General features: G+C 44.3%; 1 protein-coding gene across 1 annotated transcript in view; it reads left to right on the forward strand.

The window, feature by feature from the left end:
* Window positions 1-17,131, forward strand: part of cavin1a (caveolae associated protein 1a) — a 32,747-nt gene extending 15,616 nt beyond the window's left edge. The window contains exon 2 of the mRNA XM_088906109.1: window positions 11,886-17,131. Within this exon, the coding sequence (XP_088762235.1) occupies window positions 11,886-12,578 (693 nt within the window). The 3' untranslated portion in view covers window positions 12,579-17,131. The remainder of the gene's footprint in view (window positions 1-11,885) is intronic.
* The last annotated feature ends 1,253 nt before the right edge of the window (window positions 17,132-18,384 follow it).

Here is an 18,384-nt window from a genome sequence, read left to right on the forward strand (position 1 = left end):
CAGGCAGCGTGGTTCGCTACAGTTCTTTCCAGCATCAAGTGATAGGTCATGAGGATTTCCCTGAATATGAGCTGCGGAAAATCCTTTTTTCACGCTCAAACAAGAATCGATTCAACTCAAGGGCGTGCCTCATTCCTGGCAGTTCCCGTATAGAGCAGAGATAGTCTGCTCCTTCCTTGGAATTCCTTCGTTGAAACAACTTCGGTAAACAGCCGGTGCCATTAATCAGCCAGTGAATGAATCCATACATGTCCTAATGAAGGGCATTAAGTTTGTTTGGCGGAAAAATTCCATGCGGCGTTTCAGTAGAGTCTACGCCAGTTCTTTCTGCACTGTGCCAGCTGTGGTTATGATTTTCTGCCACATTTATTCCTCAGACATTTTCAGTGTTGTACTATACTGTAGGTTGCAATGCTTCTGTGATTCGTACTTATCTGACGTGCACTAAGCCAGCCCACACAGTTTTCTTCCACTATGGTCACGGTTTCACATCTGAACTCGATTTCGACGAGTAAGTAAGAAAAGGGAAACCACCTTTATTTTGTTCAAACAACGCTCGGGAACCTTAGTCTAGCACAAAAGTGGATCAAAATGGTGCAGTGGAGCCAAAAAAGGGAAAGTTGTCCAGTGGGTTTAAGTGGCATTGCAATGTCTGAGGGCAATGTGTGTACAATGAGCCGGCTCTGTCGCCAAGAATCTCTATTGAGAAATGGCGATCATTTCAAAAGGTGTGGAGTGCTGTCAGAGAAGTCTGGAAGCGAGGATGCTGTCTCCACTGTATGGTCATGAAGTGCGAGTAGGGTTTGCCGAGCGACTGGCCCCTGTGTGTCTCAGGCAGGCAGCTGGGACACTCTGGGCCCTGGCAGTGGACTCTTCCAGCCTTTGAACTGAAACTATTGTGAAAACACAGCTGTTGACTCGGCAGCTGCACAGCTGTCCCTGGCTCCCGGCTAGTCATTTCATCACCTGGTCTGGGACAGGGGTGAGTTCTAGTAGCTCTGCGTGACGGACGCTAATTAATCTCGGGCTGAAGAGCCTGAAAAGACGGCAAGGGGGGGGGGGGGGGGAGTCGCGCCAGACAGGACGATTTTTCCCGACCGCTTTCCCCATTTCTAGGCTCGCTCCCTTTCATGTTTTTTCACTCTACCGCAGTGAGAAAAATTCTCGGCACGTTTTAAAACACGCCACCTTCAGGCATGCTCCACCTCCTCTGTTCACTTCGTTTTGTGTTGCAATTGCATGGCGTAGACTTATCAAAAGCTTTTAATTCTTTTGTGATTGAAAGTGTCCAAGACATCCATCCGTCAACCGTTCCGTAATCTCTATATCTAATATAGCGTCTTGGGGTGTCCCTCACAAAGAGAGTAACAATATATCATTTGTGCAAATGTAATACTCTTTTAACATGGTAGAGTTTCTTGTATTTGATCATCTTACTTTAACATTTTTCTTACAAGCAGAAGTTCTGCAAATCTTTGCAAAATGTTAGCCACGTCCTAACATTGTATGGATGTTGGAAACAAAATAGCCAAACTGTGAATATGAATGTGTCCTTGAGCGTGCGTTTTACACAGGTCATTCAGCTCGTGTGGGCCCCTATTAGGATGGGTGTGTAATTGGGGACCTTATATAACTGCAGCAGGTTCTGCTCTGGCGGTGGAAATGTTAATGCTATCTAAAAAAAGAATGACTGAAAGAAGCGTGCTGTCAACAGGTTTCCACTGTCTGCTGCTGCCTCCTGAGGGTGCCTGTCTTGAAGCTGTCAGTCTTGGGACCATCGATTGAGAAAGAAAAGTTACTTCGTTTGGCAGGGAGTTGAGGGATTTGTTGTGGCAACGGAGCTCCAAAATGAAAATGATGCCAGTGACTCATGATAAGAGAACTCAGGCCTTCGCGAAAAATGCACAAAGCAACCCATTCCACTTTTTGCAGTTTGGTGATGTACTTAAAAATCAGCTAAACCAATAGCATTAATTTTTTTCTTTTACTGGCAGAAACTCTCTCTCTTTCACTGGGTGGCATCCAGATGCCAGCTTCCTTCTAAAAATGCGCTCATCGTTAATTTGTTTCCTGGAAATTCGGTGTTGCACAATTTGGTGTGTTTCAGCGTTCGGTCTCGCTGGCAGCTCCTGTGAAGGCCGCCTTGCATCTCAAACAGCCTTCAAACTAGCCAGTTACCCTCGAATTTTGAGTTAATTTCTGCAGACTCAGGTCTCTGTTTCTCCGCTAATGACAGCTGTAGTTGCACAGCTTGCAGTACAGGCAGGAATTTTGTTTTTAATTTACTGCAGCGAGTGACTGAATTTGCCCAGAGCAACCCTTTCCAGTGGCTAATGGAAACTGTGCTGAAGCACTGGAAAAGGAGTGGCAGACTGGTGCAATCAGAGTTTCCTCTGTGTTTGTCGTCACTTATTGTCTCTGAAGCCGTAAATCCAAAATCTCGGAATGCCATGAGGTCTGCTTATCAAGGCCCAAGCAGAATGAAGTCCTAATAACCCAAATCCATAGACTCAGCTCAAAACCAGTGCAATGTTTTGAATACAGCTTCACCTCCCGCCAGATAGTCCTGTGCAAAATTCATATTCCATTGCCAGAGATTGAGGGAGTCATTTCCATTTAAGCCTTTTTAAATATTTGTTATTTAGAAGAATAGTGAACTGTGCACTGCAAAGAGAAAGACCACTGTATGTCAGAGGTTTTGATAGCTATCAGGTTATATTTGTTTTCATACTGTCTGTATCTGAAAACTCATTCCCTGATTATTTATTGTTGGCTGCTGTTGGAAGGTACTTGCAGTAATCCGTGCAAATTCTGAATAATTAAGGCCAGAAATGGCAATGTTTGGTATAAATCTGTATAATGGAAATCATACTTAACTTGTATCTGATTTTCAGTGGAAATCGGGGATTCCCCGCAGGCCTGTTTTACAGTAGGACAGCTGTAGACAGTTGTGGTTTTGCATTCCTAACAGTGCTTCTTGCCTGCTACCAAGGTTTTCTAATCCACACATGCTACTTTATTGCAAGCTACATTGCTGGCCAGATGTTATGGCAGTTTCAGCGGGGAAAACGTAGTTCCAGGATCTGAAAGTGCAATGAGTGTTTATTGTGCACAGCATGCGTATGATAAATAGGATATTCCTGCCATCGTGCCTGCAGCATAATACTAGGCAATGCACGTTGCACTGATGCTGTTTGTACACTAGCAGGTCACACTCTTTCCTCTGCAGTGCAGTCATTCATTCACAAGCACCCACTGACCGGGCTCACAAGCTTGAAAACAGGACCTCGATAACGAGGCGGTGATATCAAAGCACAGTCATCTGCCTCCGATTCTCTCTCATCTGCCTGCGCGGCCTGAACTGGTTGTTTTACAAAGAAGCAAGACTGAAATTGAAGGTGCAGTTGCTGGCACTGCTTTCCTTGCCTCATCGGAGGCCCAGAAGTGGCCTTTTGCACTGCTGGGCAGGCCGGGGTTGTTTTGCGATGGGGTTGCCGTGGCAACGCGGCTGCTGTATCTGTTGCCGGGGGAGTGGAATGTGGCAGTGGCCGGTGGCCAGGGAGCTGCCTGGAATTCTGACTGGCGGAGGCCCGAAATAAACCAAATGACCTGCCGCCCACCAAGCAACAACCAGATAAGGAAACGGGCGCCATTTACTTTTCAAGATGAGTTCCACCACTGGGGGATGTAGCCCACTCTAGCTTCTAACTCCTGCTCTCTCAAGTGAAAGACGTGAAAGATGACATCACTTCCAGCTGACAGGAGAGTTAGCAAAAGTCAGAGGAGCAGTGCGCCTCTCTGTGACATCACTGCCAGCTAACAGGACAGTTAGCATCAGTCAGAGGAGCAGTGCGTCTCTCTGTGACATCACTGCCAGCTAACAGGACAGTTAGCATCAGTCAGAGGAGCAGTGCGTCTCTCTGTGACATCACTGCCAGCTAACAGGACAGTTAGCATCAGTCAGAGGAGCAGTGCAGCTCTCTGTGACATCACTGCCAGCTAACAGGACAGTTAGCATCAGTCAGAGGAGCAGTGCGTCTCTCTGTGACATCACTGCCAGCTGACAGGAGAGTTAGCATCAGTCAGAGGAGCAATGCAGCTCTCTGTGACATCACTGCCAGCTAACAGGACAGTTAGCATCAGTCAGAGGAGCAGTGTGTCTCTCTGTGACATCACTGCCAGCTGACAGGAGAGTTAGCATCAGTCAGAGGAGCAGTGCAGCACATAGATACATTTTAGGACAGGCAACCAAATGATTAGTTGTGAACTCAAGAGAGCAGATGTAATCCTAACATTGTGGAAGGAGTCTAAGAAGGACTAAGTCTGTATGAATTCTGATTAAATTAAGACTGCATTAATCACAAGTAGTTTTACTTAAAGATTAACAATTTCTCCAGAAAGAAATTTAGGCTGATTACAAAGAAAGATGTAATACAGATTTCCTGGACTAGTCCCACATCCAGCAAAGCTTAACCTAATTTCATTTTGTGGATGAGTAAAGGAAAAAATGTTCAATTTCTTTGAAAGATGCAAAGAAGAAAACTGCCAGGTATCTCTGAATGGATGTGTTTAGTGTTTATTAGCTCCACAGTAACACTGCGAGGAGAGAGAAGGCTAACCCTGAATATGCAGTATTTCAGTCAGTAAACTCTCTGGAGGGATTTTAATCATGAAAAAGTACTGTTGGATTAGCTGTGATCATTGTGAAACAACAGTGCACAGATGTGTATGAATGTTACAGCACTCAATTGCTGATCCAATCTTTTGAAATATACTTGTTAATTTGTTTACCTATATGGCTAGCAGTCCCTGAGCTCTGTGTTTGGAGTTAATGTTTTTTTGGGGGCTGATCTGGTTCATGAATTCAGTATCAACTGCACAGCAACCCCAGTCTTCTCCTTCCAGGGGCTTGCTGATCACATCCACTTTGTAACATAGAATGATTAGAATATTACAGTATCTAATAATATTAATGTTCACTTAAATAAGTCCACTTGTTCCTTGCATAGTTCAAGATGTTATATGCTCCAAATAGTGTTCTATAACAAAACACGCTGAATTGAACTGCAAACTGGATCAAGGCACTAAACTTCACAGAAGCTCCTAAATTCCTTGTCTGGTAATTTTACCATGGTCAAAAAAGAGAAATACCTCCAGGATTTTACTAATTCAGCCCCCCCCCCCTCCACCCCATATGTACACTTCCAGCTCCTCATAAATCCCTCTTCTCTGCCAGCAGTACGATCCCTCATATTCCCATTCTATTTCCAGCGCGCTTCTCCGGCAGATTAATAGCTCCGTGAGGAAGAGTATGCACCACTCAGCTGAAAGGCAATCGCAGACCAAAGCCTCACCCGGCTCTGCCGCAGTCAGGACCGCCGTCCCCTGCCAGGAAGAAGAAGACACGCGAGCTGCCAGTTCATCACGCCGGCCAGAGCTGCTCCTGTGCTTCCCAGTGTCTGACAGCCACTAGTGAGCTGAATGACTTCACTGCTGAAAGGAGCCCTGCCCGCGTACTAGCTGTGTCTTCTAAACAAAGAGGCAGCGGTTTGCACAGTTTCTTTTTCTGTTTATCCGGGCAGCACGGTGATGCAGTGGTCAGCATTGCTGCCTTGCAGCACTGGAGGCCTGGGGTGCTGTCTGTGTGGAGTTCATATGTTCTTCCCAGGTTCACGTGAGATTCCTCCTGGTGCTCCGGTCTCCTCCCAAAGTCCAAAGACATACTGGGAGGTTAATTAGCTTCTGGGAAAACTGGCCCTGGCGTGTGTGTGTTTGTGCCTGTGTCTGCCCTGCGACGGACGGGCGTCCTGTGCACAGTGTACCCCAACTTGCCACTGCACCCCGCTTTCCCTGCAGCTCCCCTGAGACCCTGATCTGGAATTGGATGGATGAAAGGATGGACAGATGGACAGATGGGTTCAAAAATGTACCGCATGCCGAGACGCGTGCAGCTGCGCTTTCTCCTTGCCAGCAGTCTGTAGGATGGCCCCAGAACTACTCCAAATGAAATGCCGCTTCTGTAAAACAAGCCCAGAAGCGCTCCATAGGAGGCTGTGCTACCGTGAGAGCCACCTCAAAGCCTTTTACAGCACACCTGGTCATTCTGCAACGGCCTGTCCTCGCTCCGTAGACAGGAAACAAGTCGCTTTCACGTTGTGAATCACAATAAGCAAACAAATTGCAACAGTATTTCGGTATCATTGGCAGGTCAGCATCAGGGAGAAGGGTACCGCATCACTTCCACCAATAGATACACTTCTAGATACACTTCAGATCCTTACCGGCTGTATACTGTAAGTAAAACTCTCTTGCTCTGGAGAGTAAAGCAAACTGGGGTGCTATTACTAGACTACCAGACTGCGCAAAAAAGGTTTTTTTTCTGAATTTGGAGAATGAGTAACGTTGAGTGCCAGCCATTCTCAAAGACTGATTATATGCAGTTACGGACTAAAATACCAGCATGCAGCTAAATAATTCGATAGAATTTGAGAACATTTGACAAGGGTTTACTGACAAAAAGACACAATATTGCAAACTGTATTTACTACAAAGAACTCTGTTTCCATTACAACATACCAGTACATACCTCTGTATTGTACGTAACTGCAAGACTCCTGTGATGGGCATGCCCTGCTTCTGTTATAATTTGGGATTCCCTAAAAACTAATGCAGTAAAGTCCCTTCCTGCACAGGATCTTTTTGCTGCTTTGAGCACTTGTAAAGAAAATGTTTAAAATTTGAGCTTATCAAGAATCCTTTGGTCTCAGTCGATAGGTTTTCCTTTACCATAATCATGGTCAAACTATTTTTGCATGCTTGTTTTGAAAGAGGAAGCAGATGGTTTTCTTTAGAGAAATGTTGCCTTTGTTAGTATCATAATAATGGCATAGCTCGGAGCCAAGATTTGTTTTTTATATGTAATACTTCTGGGTGTTCCTGTTTTCTTTAGGAACAAAGCACAATATAGCATTGTGATAGACTGGAGAACAGTGGAATGACTCAGAGTCTCAGGATTATGGAAAATGCGTGTAGTTTCCACATGCCAAGTACCGTAGATACATTGCTTCCCAATGAACTTCCCAGCATCTGGAATGTGGTTAATTGGAGCTGGGTGGGGTGGGTTAAAAAAAAAAGCTTTCCATGGCCTGATCCTCCTGTAACCTTGTAAAACATTAGCCTAGATAAGGAGTTCAAGCAAAAAACATTTCTGACATTCTTTTGATGTGAGATCTGGGCAAACGGAATGTTGCAACACACTACTGAGTTGCTGTAGTTTTCTGGTGTGTTTGCTTTGTGTGTTTCTATCAGTCCGAGGAGGTGAGTTCTGCCTTTGGGATCTCTCGTTAGTGAACAGTAGGATGCATACTGTACTGTACATAGGAAAAACTCTGAAATGGATATTAAAGCAGACAAGGTTAATAATAGGACTTTTAAGGTTGGATAATGGCTTCTGTCAGTGTCAGGCAGACAGGAATGCATTTACGGGCCTGCACGGTAAAAATGAGCTAATTTCTTGGCAGGAGGCAGGAGGGTGGGAAATGTGTGATGACTTGTTAGGTTTTAGGTGGGAACTCGCTGTGTGGCTGTGCTGCTCGGAGGCTCGGAGAGAGAGAAAGGGGCCGAAGCTCTTGAGCGAGGCTCAGTGGTCCTGGCATCACATGGCACGATCCCCTTGCTCCCACCCTCCCAGTCCTCCCAGTGCGAGGGAGACACGTCAGCAGTCTGCTTCATATTTCATATTTACTGCACTGTGAAAAGAAAGAGCGTGTTGGGGGAGCTGAGGCATCAGACTGCCACCAGAATATTCAGCGTGGCAGGTGAGATTTCTGTTCCCAGTGCTGTGTGCAGCCAGCAACATCCTCTGGGTACAACTGCCAGCGGATTTTTTTTTTCCTGTTTTAGTATTGGTCCAGATTGGGAATCAGTTTTGCTGGGACTCCTTGCAGTGCAACGGGAGGGCCTCCTCTGACCCAGACTTCCATCAGAGCCGCATGTGTTTGTTGATGCACTACGAGCTCCACAGTGACGTACAGGAGAGCTAGCTCTGATTGGAGGAGCGGTGTGACATCACCACAGGCCCTTGGGGAAATCTCAAGGGTTGCTGTGTCTCTGAGACAGAGGCCTGCCTGACAAATCTTAGCCCTGCCTGCTGGTGCTGTCATTGATAGTGCGCTGTCACTTGAGGAAAGCTATTTATTGTTTATCAAACCTATTACCCAGTTTGGATCAATTAGGAATTTGCAATTATTATGTTCAGCTATGAAGCTTTCCCAGGGTCGCATCTGTAGGGTGTTGGCTGTGTTCATACCTTACTCCCTGTTTTTACTTTATTTTGCTCTGGTTTCCCTCAGTTATACAAGTTATTCAGTTATACAAGTTATTCAGTTATACAGTTATTCATTACCTTGCTGTAACCATGATGTTCCTACTGTATTCTTTACTCTGGCTCCCTCATGGATGAAAAGTGATGAGCCCAGGCAGAAGCAAACACTTTCATTCCCTAACTAACACAGATTACTGTATACCTACACTACAACATAAACTCATTGAAGAAAAGCTCTAATGTATACAATCACAGATCTGGGAGAACATGCAGACTCCACACGGAAGGTGCCTTAGGCCCCGAGAGCTATGAAGCAGCATCAGCAGCTGCCATTCAAGCAGGAGTAAGAGTGACACCGGTTGCCAAAGAACTCTTACGCATCACTGTGCCGCCCGACTGCAGTCTCGGGAGGTGGAAGTGTCTTAGCAGGAGTCTGGATGGGATCCACCTGGTGCAACCAGAGAGCAGCGCTGAAACCCGACTCTGTGTTTACCCAGAGCGGCGCTAGGCTGAGGAGGGCTCTGCCTCCTCCACTTCTGACTCTCCCGTCTTCACAGGAAGACAGGCGGCTGTGGAGTTTGATCTGGACAGTACAGAAAATCATCACACCTAACCATTCTTTCTCTGTGTATACTTGATCTGAGTGAAAGAGAACAAAGAAAGCTCATGCTTTTATATTTGTGCACATTAATTATTATAATATTTCTAACAGCCTTGTCATTAGAATACTTTTACACACAGTCTACAGTACATACAGGAGGGACACACAGTGGCACAGTGGTCAGCATTTCTGCCTCTTAACTCTTGAGCCCTGGGTTCAATTCCGGACCTTTGGTGCTGTCTGGGTGGAGTTCGTATGTTCTTCCCAGGTTCATGGGAGTTTCCTCCTGGTGCTCCGGTTTCCTCCCACAGTCCAGGGACATACTGGTTGGTTAATTGGCTTCTGGGAAAACTGGCCCTGGTGTGGGAGTGAGAGGGCGGTTCTTTTTTGTTTGCGCTGTGATGGACTGTAATTTTTAAAAAAATGTTTTTGAACTTTATCAAATTATTTCTGAAAATCTAAATACACCATATCATACGCTCTGTATGTAACCATTACTGTTGTTGCTTCTTGAAAGAACTCTAAGAAGGTGGTGAGGCAGGACTTTGCTTTTCTAAATCCATGGTGACTATATGCTAGTTTCTGATTTCTACATTGGTGATCCTCTAATTTTGGTCTAAGAATTGTTTCCATAACATGCGATAGACTATGACATGAAATAAAAGTGTCTGATGCCCATAAGTCCTCCACTAGAGGCTTGGTCAGTGAACTCTAGTAGGTTATTGAAGCACAATATACAGTACCTCTACTAAATCCCTGCTGACTGTCTCTTAGAACTTGGTTCTCATTTCAATATTACTGAATCTTATTTTGATTCCTCGAATTTAAATCCATAAAGGTAGACATAATTACGATAAGGATTTTTGGCAGGACAACCTGGCTCTGTTTTGTACCTTTGTTAGGAATGAATATTGCATTTACGGTGTTCCAATCTGTAGGCACGTGTAGGAGAGTCAAACATCATAAATGAAGACTTTGTAATTCACGTAGGGGGCTGCCATCCTGCATCTCGCCTTCAGAACAATTGCTCTGCTATCAAATGTTTGACTCAGTAGTATTAAAAAAGTAAGGTATTCGAATGTTAAAACCGAGTTCTCTTCAAACTAATTCCCTCGGGAAGGCACTACACAGACCAGTCCACTAGAGGGAGACCTTGTCTCATAATACATGTACATAATTATTATTAAGTATTATGGGATGTATTCGTAAAAAGCTCATCTAGTCTAAATTGCCACCTGCTGCATTCCTAGTGGGAAAGGTATATTGAATGTACATCATTCTTGAAGCTAATTTGGGAATACCTAATTTTTTAAAAATGTTTATTTCTGATTTTGTACAATTAGGAATCTCTTCTTCAAAAATGTCCCTCATATCGTCCTGGCCAAATTTTCCATTGGCCTTTACCAATCATGGCCTCCTAATAACCCCCCTCTCTGAACTGGTTCATCACTCTGTTCTCCTCCCCACTGAGAGCTGGTGTGGTGAGCATACTGGTGCACTATGGCAATCTTCCAGGTGGGGCTGCACACTGGTGGTGGTGAAGAAGAGTCCCCATTACCTGTAAAGTGCTTGCTTTGAGTGGAGTGCCCAGAAAAGTGCTATATAAATTTACAGTTTTTGCCGCTTAATTCTACACGAAACATAAATATTCTATGGTATGTGATGCATTAGTTCCTTTTTGCTTGATTTTCATCATGAAGAAATTAGTTCGTTGCTCATGCCTAATACCTGATGTATAAAGCATTTTATTCACTGAACAATAAAAGCGGAATATAAAATCTACCTTCCATCGTACAAAATAATAGCTGTAGTGTACGTGCTGTAAAACAGAGAAGTATCTTCCATTCACTTAAAACACGTTGCATAAGTTTTTACAGGAATTAATTTTACGCAATACAGTATTTCACAATGTGATCAGGAATACCTTGCTTGGCAGGCACTTGCTGTTAAAGTTTACGGTTTAATCTAGCTCCCAGGTTTTATCCAGGTCCCGTATACATGGAAAGGGTGAGCAATCCCGCTTAAAAACACATTGAAAAAAAAATTAAAAATCAGAATTCCGCACTTCAGCGTGCTTAGAGCTTATTTTCTGATTGGTGGGACTACAGCGCCATCTTGCTGCACCGGTGAAGATGCATTCATTCCTCGATTAACACTCAGCTGCGGTTCTACAGCTCGGTATCTGCGTGTTTTTGAATCGTCGACGCCTAAGGGCGATTAAACCTTGACTGGAACATTTTAACACTGGTGCACGGCTGTTGTTTACAATTTTTAGGAGAGGGGAAATCTGCGGTATTGGAAACATACCGAGTACACTCCGAGTCTACTCAACTGTTTTCCTTTTATGGTTTACAGGTGTGTCGCGGTGCAAAGCAGAAACAAATTGTGTAGGAAATCTGGACGGTTTGGTTCCTGACTTCTGCCTCTATACATTCCTGAGTGTGTTACAGTGTGTTAGGGATTGTGTCTTCCTTCCTGGGCCAGTGGGAACAGCTCTAGGGAGATAAAGAAGGGGGAAAAGCTCATCCCTTTATTAAAGCCCTGTCAGTTCTCTGTCTACATCAGAGTATTGACTGTAACATGACTATATGTCCATCTTCCATCTTGAAGAGAAAACTTGAAGAACTGGTTTTCATTCCCACCTTCATTAGATAATTGAAGCCTCACTGGATCTAAGCAGTTGCTTCAATTGAATATTTGCATTTTGGTTTCTAGTCACATGTTTGAGGTTTTATCTGACTAACAAAATACGTGGGTTAAACTCCGCCGTGTTCAAGAGCTGGGAATGAACAGTTTGAATGAATCTTACAACTGTTACGTCAGGGAAGGGTGTGATTGTGTCACGGAGGGCTCGGCTGGAACCGAAACCAGCAGGTGTGTGGTTCACCAGTGTTGTCCAGCCTTAGCCTGGAAGGTGCGCTAATCTCGGGCTGTCCCCTGCCCTCTGTCTTCTCTCCGCAGGACGAAGTGAAGGTGCCGTCCAAGGTGAGCGTGTCCAAGTCGCTGAAGGAGCTGGAGCGAGTGCCTGAGGAGGGCGAGGAGGCGGAGCCGCAGGCGGAGGAGCAGGGGGGCGGAGAGGGGGGGCTGGCGCTGTCCTCGGACGAGGAGGTGGAGATCGAGGAGATCATCGAGGAGTCCCGGGCGGAGCGCATCAAGCGCAGCAGCATGCGGCGCGTGGACGACTTCAAGAAGGCCTTCTCCAAGGAGAAGATGGAGAAGACTCGGCAGAAGACACGGGACAACCTGGAGAAGACCCGGCAGAAGACCAAGGAGAACCTGGAGAAGACCCGGCACAACATCGAGAAGAAGATGAACAAGCTGGGGACGCGCATCGTCAACACCGAGCGCAAGGAGAAGATGAAGTCCTCCCGGGAGAAGATCAAGAAGTCCTTCACCCCCGACCACACGGTCTACGCCCGCTCCAAGACCGCCGTCTACAAGGTGCCCCCCTTCACCTTCCACGTGAAGAAGATCCGCGAGGGCGAGGCGGAGAGGCAGGGCACGGAGCTGATGGAGGTGGCCCAGGAGGAGGAGGTGGACGGCGGCGAGCTGCTGAGTGAAGACAACCCCGAGATGCAGACGCTGCTGGAGGCCGCGGAAGACACGGAACTGGTCCTGGTGGAGAGGAGCCGGATCCGGGAGGACAGCGACTAGGACCTGGAAAGACTCGGACTTCCAAACTGCGAGCTCTCGGCACACAGGAGAACGGGCGGGGGCAGGCTGGGATCTCTTTGGTATCAATGTCTTTAGCCGCAGTCTTGTTATCAGTGCTGTAACCATTTTCTAAACCCAAAAGCCCTTAACCTCACCTTTCCTAGCCTAGCACCACAGAAGCACAGGGGACACCTTCAGACTGTAATCTTTCTTCTTCCCTGTACGCTTCCTGTTTTTTTAAGCCTTTTTTGTGTTTTTCTTTTTTTTATAGACAACATTACCATAATAAAGGTAAAAGTGTACTGCAAGCCCTCTCAGCATATCCCAAATTCTGTAAAACGTTTTCTAACATCATAAGGGGTGAGCTGGAGTTCATAAGGAGACAGGACTCTTCCGTTTTGTGCCGTTGTTCTTTGAAATATTATATTGAGAAACTGAAGCGTTCTGTCACACTTGCCAGTGGACAAGTGAAAATAATACCTGTGGGTATTACAAAGCTGTTTCATTCAATGCGGCTGACATCAGAAGCACTAATTGTGTGAGCTGCTGATGTCTGAATTAATCCCTTTGACAGGCATATTTGGAAAAGTTCTGTAATCCTAGAATGTGGAGATATATATCAGTCGGTTAAGAAGAAGAAAAAAGCAATAGAGAATTCCACATTTTCCCTTGATTTTAAACAACCACTAGACAGATGGTCTTAGATATTTAGTTATTGCTCCCACAGAGCAGCCCATACAGGCTGGCTTGATCCAATCATCAATCCATACAGTTCCCTAAAAGTAAAATAGTTCTTTTTGTGGGAAAGCACTATTTTTTTATGAGAGCGATTGGATGAATCCTGTGTCCTTCCAGTGTAACTGCAAAGTGGGTTTAAAACGTCAGTGTTGAGGATTTCATGGCTGAGAGACCAACATTCTCAAAGAGAATACACCCCCTCCTTTTTGAGAGACTACTACCCACTGTCCTTCATTAGCAATATGACAGTGTATAATGTCCTGAATTGATGACAGACATCATCATTTTTCATTCAGAGAGGCCTTCCTTTTTTAGGTTTCTTATTACACATTAGTTTGTTTAACCTTAAACAAGCAACAGATTTTTTAAATACACAGCATGCTTTTAAAGTTATAGTAATCAGGGTATATTGTAAGAGCAAGGCTGCGTACAGCAATGAAATGTGGTACACATAGACCAGGACCATAGGGCACATGCTCTGATGGACCTTGATAGTGGATGCTGGACAGCTTTGTGCAGGTCTGTAAATGGTGGTAAGCATACACTGCCGTTGTCCTTCAGAACTGTTCCCGCGGTCCCTTTATCATGTTTACCAAATTTCATCACTCCACGGTGCTTATTTTTCAAAATACAGCATTTGAATAACCCAGCTAGTTTTATAAGCCTCCTGTACTTAATTGCTTGTTTCACTGTAAATATACAGTATGTATGCATGCTCACAGTGTTGATATCTAAACTGTAAATATAAATCTATAAACTGTATTTAGCCATAATCTCACATGAGATTACAAATTCTAACAATATGACAGATAGCATATGTGGTCTTTCCATGTCGGCAGACTTCCGTGTAATCAGAGACAATATCTGAGGCATGGTCTTTAAAAAAAACAGTTCATGGTAATCTCTAATCTCCTGGATATACGATATTTCCTTTTGGTATGTCCTTGTTTTACCCTGCTGTTCACAGTGAGCAGAGCATCTAGAAAAACCATGTTACTCTACAAAGCCATTTTCTTATCTGTGCAAAATACAATGACATTACCTGAAATCAAATATGATTTTTTAAAGCTGCACCAATCAGAGCGCTGGGAAATAAGAGTGACTACTTACTGTATCATCAGTAAGTGAGGCTTAATGATGTCTTGTGAATCTTTGATTGTCCTCGGGCCATGAGGACAAATTGGTTTCAATCTAAGGGGCTACAAAGGTGAAAACAATTGAGTTTCAGGTGTAGCCCTGATCATTTGTAAAGTGACAGGGATGTATTTGGCTGTCAGCAAAAACAGTTCAAAAGATAACGTTTGCCAGAATACATACAAGATGTTCATACCCTGGGTGCAGAAGCATAGTGTAATGATTGAGCAAATTGCATCATCTATGGGTCTGTTCATTTTGTTATGGGAACAGTCTACAAACATATACGTAAAAGCCTATGGCTATATATGTTTGTGTGTATACAGTGTATATTCGCAGCAGGGACAGCATGAGTGGGACATGACAATGAAAGGTTTGGAAACACAAGAGCATGAAGTCAACAGAATGATTTGATAGACAGGGTGCTGATTGATCCGAAGATCTCATCCAGCCATTTCTTGAATGGAGGGATGGTTACGGCTTCTGCAACTTGGGCAACTCGTTCCACACTCCCACAACCCTTTGCATAAAGAAGTGTGTCCTGTTCTCCGTCATAAACATGCTTCCACCTAGTTTCCACATGTACAGTATGCTATTGCTCATGCTTCACTGCCATCAGGTTTGTCATGGCCTTCAAAGTCTCCACTCTTTGTCTTCTAGACTGAGCTCAATATGTGCGATACAAACCCATCACTCTTATTTTTTGGCCAGGGTGGCCTTTGGCCAACTTAGTGTTTAGGGATGCATGGGATCCCATTGGGATCGAGATCTGGGATTGGGCTGGAAGTCTGCCTCGGGCCACTCAAGCCCAACACACACCACCTGTCAATGTGGGCTCAAGATGTTAGGCTGGATGTTCCTAATATTTTGGCCACTGACTGTATAGGTTAGAATATATACAGTATATATATATGTTGTACAACAGCTCTTCCTGCCTTTTTATAAAGTGATGTAGTTAGAAAGACGTTTCCAATTTCAACGCTTGTGTCTTTGTCAAGAAGGAAGTCAGGATGATTTATTGATGATTAGAAAGAGATATATTGCATATGTATTAAATGCACTAAGGAAAAAGGACTTCTTGTGCTGTAAATTTAACAGGTTTATGAGAAGTGTCCGGGTTTCCTTTTTTTATTTCTCACTGATGGGAAGCCTGCCGCTCAGTGATAGCGTGGGTCTTATTAACGGATTGCAATCTAATCAAGAAGAGCACTTCTGAGGACTGATAGGGAGCGGCGAGAGAGGCGCAGCGCCGCTGGCTGGGGAGGAGCAGGAAGGGGAGAGAGAGGGGCGAATGTGTATCCAGGCGGGAGGCGAGAGGAAGGTCGAGGTGAAGTTGTGCCAGGAAATAAAAATCGCTGGGAGTTTGGGAACCACCAGGAGGAGGATCTGCATATCTCCCAGAGACAGATGGAGAGGCTGACATGTCTGTGTGCTTATTGCGCTGATAAAATCTGAAGCTGAATGCTAGCGTAGCTGCTTTGTTGGCTGTTAATAGCCATGTACTGCTGTGTAGACAGACAGTATTGTAACATTTACTATGTGGACACCTCCTTACGAAAAGAAAAAAAAACTATATATATATATTCATTTTGTTGACAAACTAGGGCTCTCTCAGGTCTTTTTTTTCACGTTCCCAGTAATCAGATACTGTACCTGCTACAGCCCCTGTGCTGCAGAACTTGCACAGCCGCAGGGCTGGCGAGATACAGCGAGTCACGCGAGCAGATGCAGAACCTTTTCTGAATCAGCTGGAGATAAGTTAGGCCCTCCGGTCTAAAAGCCATTTGGCACGCCTTTTTTCTTTATTCATGTTCAAATCTTAGTCACATCCAAGCAGGGTTTAAGAAAATGCCAACAGGCGTATCACATTTCTCTACATGAAATATTTTGTTTTTCTTTACAATATAAATAAAATTGCAGATCGCGGGGACAGGTACACTAGCAGGTGCTTGCGTCTTACAAGTGAACTGGACATAACTCCTTTTCTTGTCACCTGAGAGTCCCCAAGCACCTCAGCAACAAGATAGTATTCAGAAGAGCTGTTACAGAGAGGATGAAGTTCAGCTCTACCACTGCCTAGTCTCTATAGGAAGGGAAGGGGCTTTTGAGATTGAGTTACTCTTTCAGTGGTTATAGTCCATGATAGTATAAAGTATTGCAAAACAAGACTGGCTCCTTCTATTACTTTTTTATTGCCAGCACCTGCAATATGGTTGAAAAGCACAATAGAACATCTGACTACTGTATCCACCTCTGCCTGTCACAGAGGAGATGAAAAGGACTCTTTAGAATCTGATACCTAGATGTACTTGTACAACTCCAGCCTCCTCTGAAAAAAGGCACTATGGCATGATCAAAAAATGGCTGCTTTGCTTATTTTAATGGAGGTTGCTGATTGCTTTATGACTTTATGAATGCTGTTGGTTGTGAGACAGCAGGGATATTTTTATATCAGCAAACATGACTGTATCCTGGTGATCAGATTCAGAAAGGAAAGAAATGTATCCCTTCTTTGTGACAAAAGTAAAAAAACACAATTATGTTTACATTGACCACATAGATTAGATTTTATTTTACCGCTATCTTATGTATCCAGATAATACAGCTTGCTTTCTGCACTGTATCACTGCAAATCGCCTAACCACTAACAACTCAATAAAAAAACACCCTGATTGACATCCTAAGAGTCTCGCTGTCTTTGTGTCTGGTGTGGTAACTCCAGCCTCAGAGCTGTACATCTGTATGTCTGTAGAATGGGAAACTGTAAGTATGGAGAGCTGTTCTTGAGGACTGCCTGAAACTGACACAGTGACTAGGGCCTAGGGCCCAGAATATCATGGGCTCTAGTTCTTAATGAAGACATTACTGTCCTTTTCCAGACAAGTCTTTCCCAGCCTCACCAGTCACCCCAAATGTATAAACAGCTACCCCTGTAACAGGGGTTTAACCTGCACTGTAGATGTAGATGTAGCACATATTCTCAGTTTTGATTAATGCTACAGACCCTTGATTGAATTGAGTTTTTGTTGTCTCATCTTCTGAGGCCTGCGAAGGAGTTCAACCTTGAATTGTTTGAAAGAGTCTAAAGTTATCTGCGTCATTGCAGTCTAAGCTGCAGTTAGGCGTCAAAGTGAGTTACATTCAACACAGAACGTCACATATGGAACGGCTTTGAATTTTAAGTGTACCTGTGCACAGAGTGTCTCGTCATAGTCTAGTCAGTCACATGCGTCACTATTTGAAAGTCATAAACAATACATCTGTTTAAAAGGCCGATCCTTAACAGAGGCCTGTTTGCAGTAAGGAAGTGGGAACACAATGCCAAAGGGAGGTAACTGCTTTTAAATAGGACACAATCTGACACCCGATCTTTTGATTAGCTTTACTGGAATGCCATTCGTACTGCGATGCTGTTGCCAAGTCTAATTTGGAAACCTGCTGATTCGTGTAGTGCCCATTGGTTAGCTTCTAAGTCCAGAGAGAAGCAGCTGCTCATCACTATGGTAACAGAAGACACAAAATCACTCACCCGCAGCCGGGCACAAAGACCAGACCTTAGACTTCGTTTCACCTGAGACAAACTGGCAACATTTTACACTTCTTCTCCTGCTTGTTGAAACCAGACAGAATGAAAAATTAGAAAGGGGTGAAGGAGATTTCACACTGCGTCCCTACTGTAAATGCTTTCATAAACAGTAAAACAAAGTCACATCGTTTGAAAGAGAAAGTATTAATTTTATTCTGGGAATTCATCTGTTTTAATCCGTCCGTTTCCTTATATAACACAAATCCTACCAGCACTTACTGTTTGGTCAGCTTGATTTAAAGCTGGTTCACAAAAACCTATTTTTGTCTTCAAACTGGCTTTAGCCTTTGGTTAACAAAGCACTCGCTTTTTATATCTAAAATGAGAGAAATATATATGGTTCATGAA

Source organism: Atractosteus spatula, chromosome 26 (genome assembly GCF_055471065.1).
Source record: "Atractosteus spatula isolate fAtrSpa1 chromosome 26, fAtrSpa1.hap1, whole genome shotgun sequence".
NCBI lineage: Eukaryota > Metazoa > Chordata > Actinopteri > Semionotiformes > Lepisosteidae > Atractosteus > Atractosteus spatula.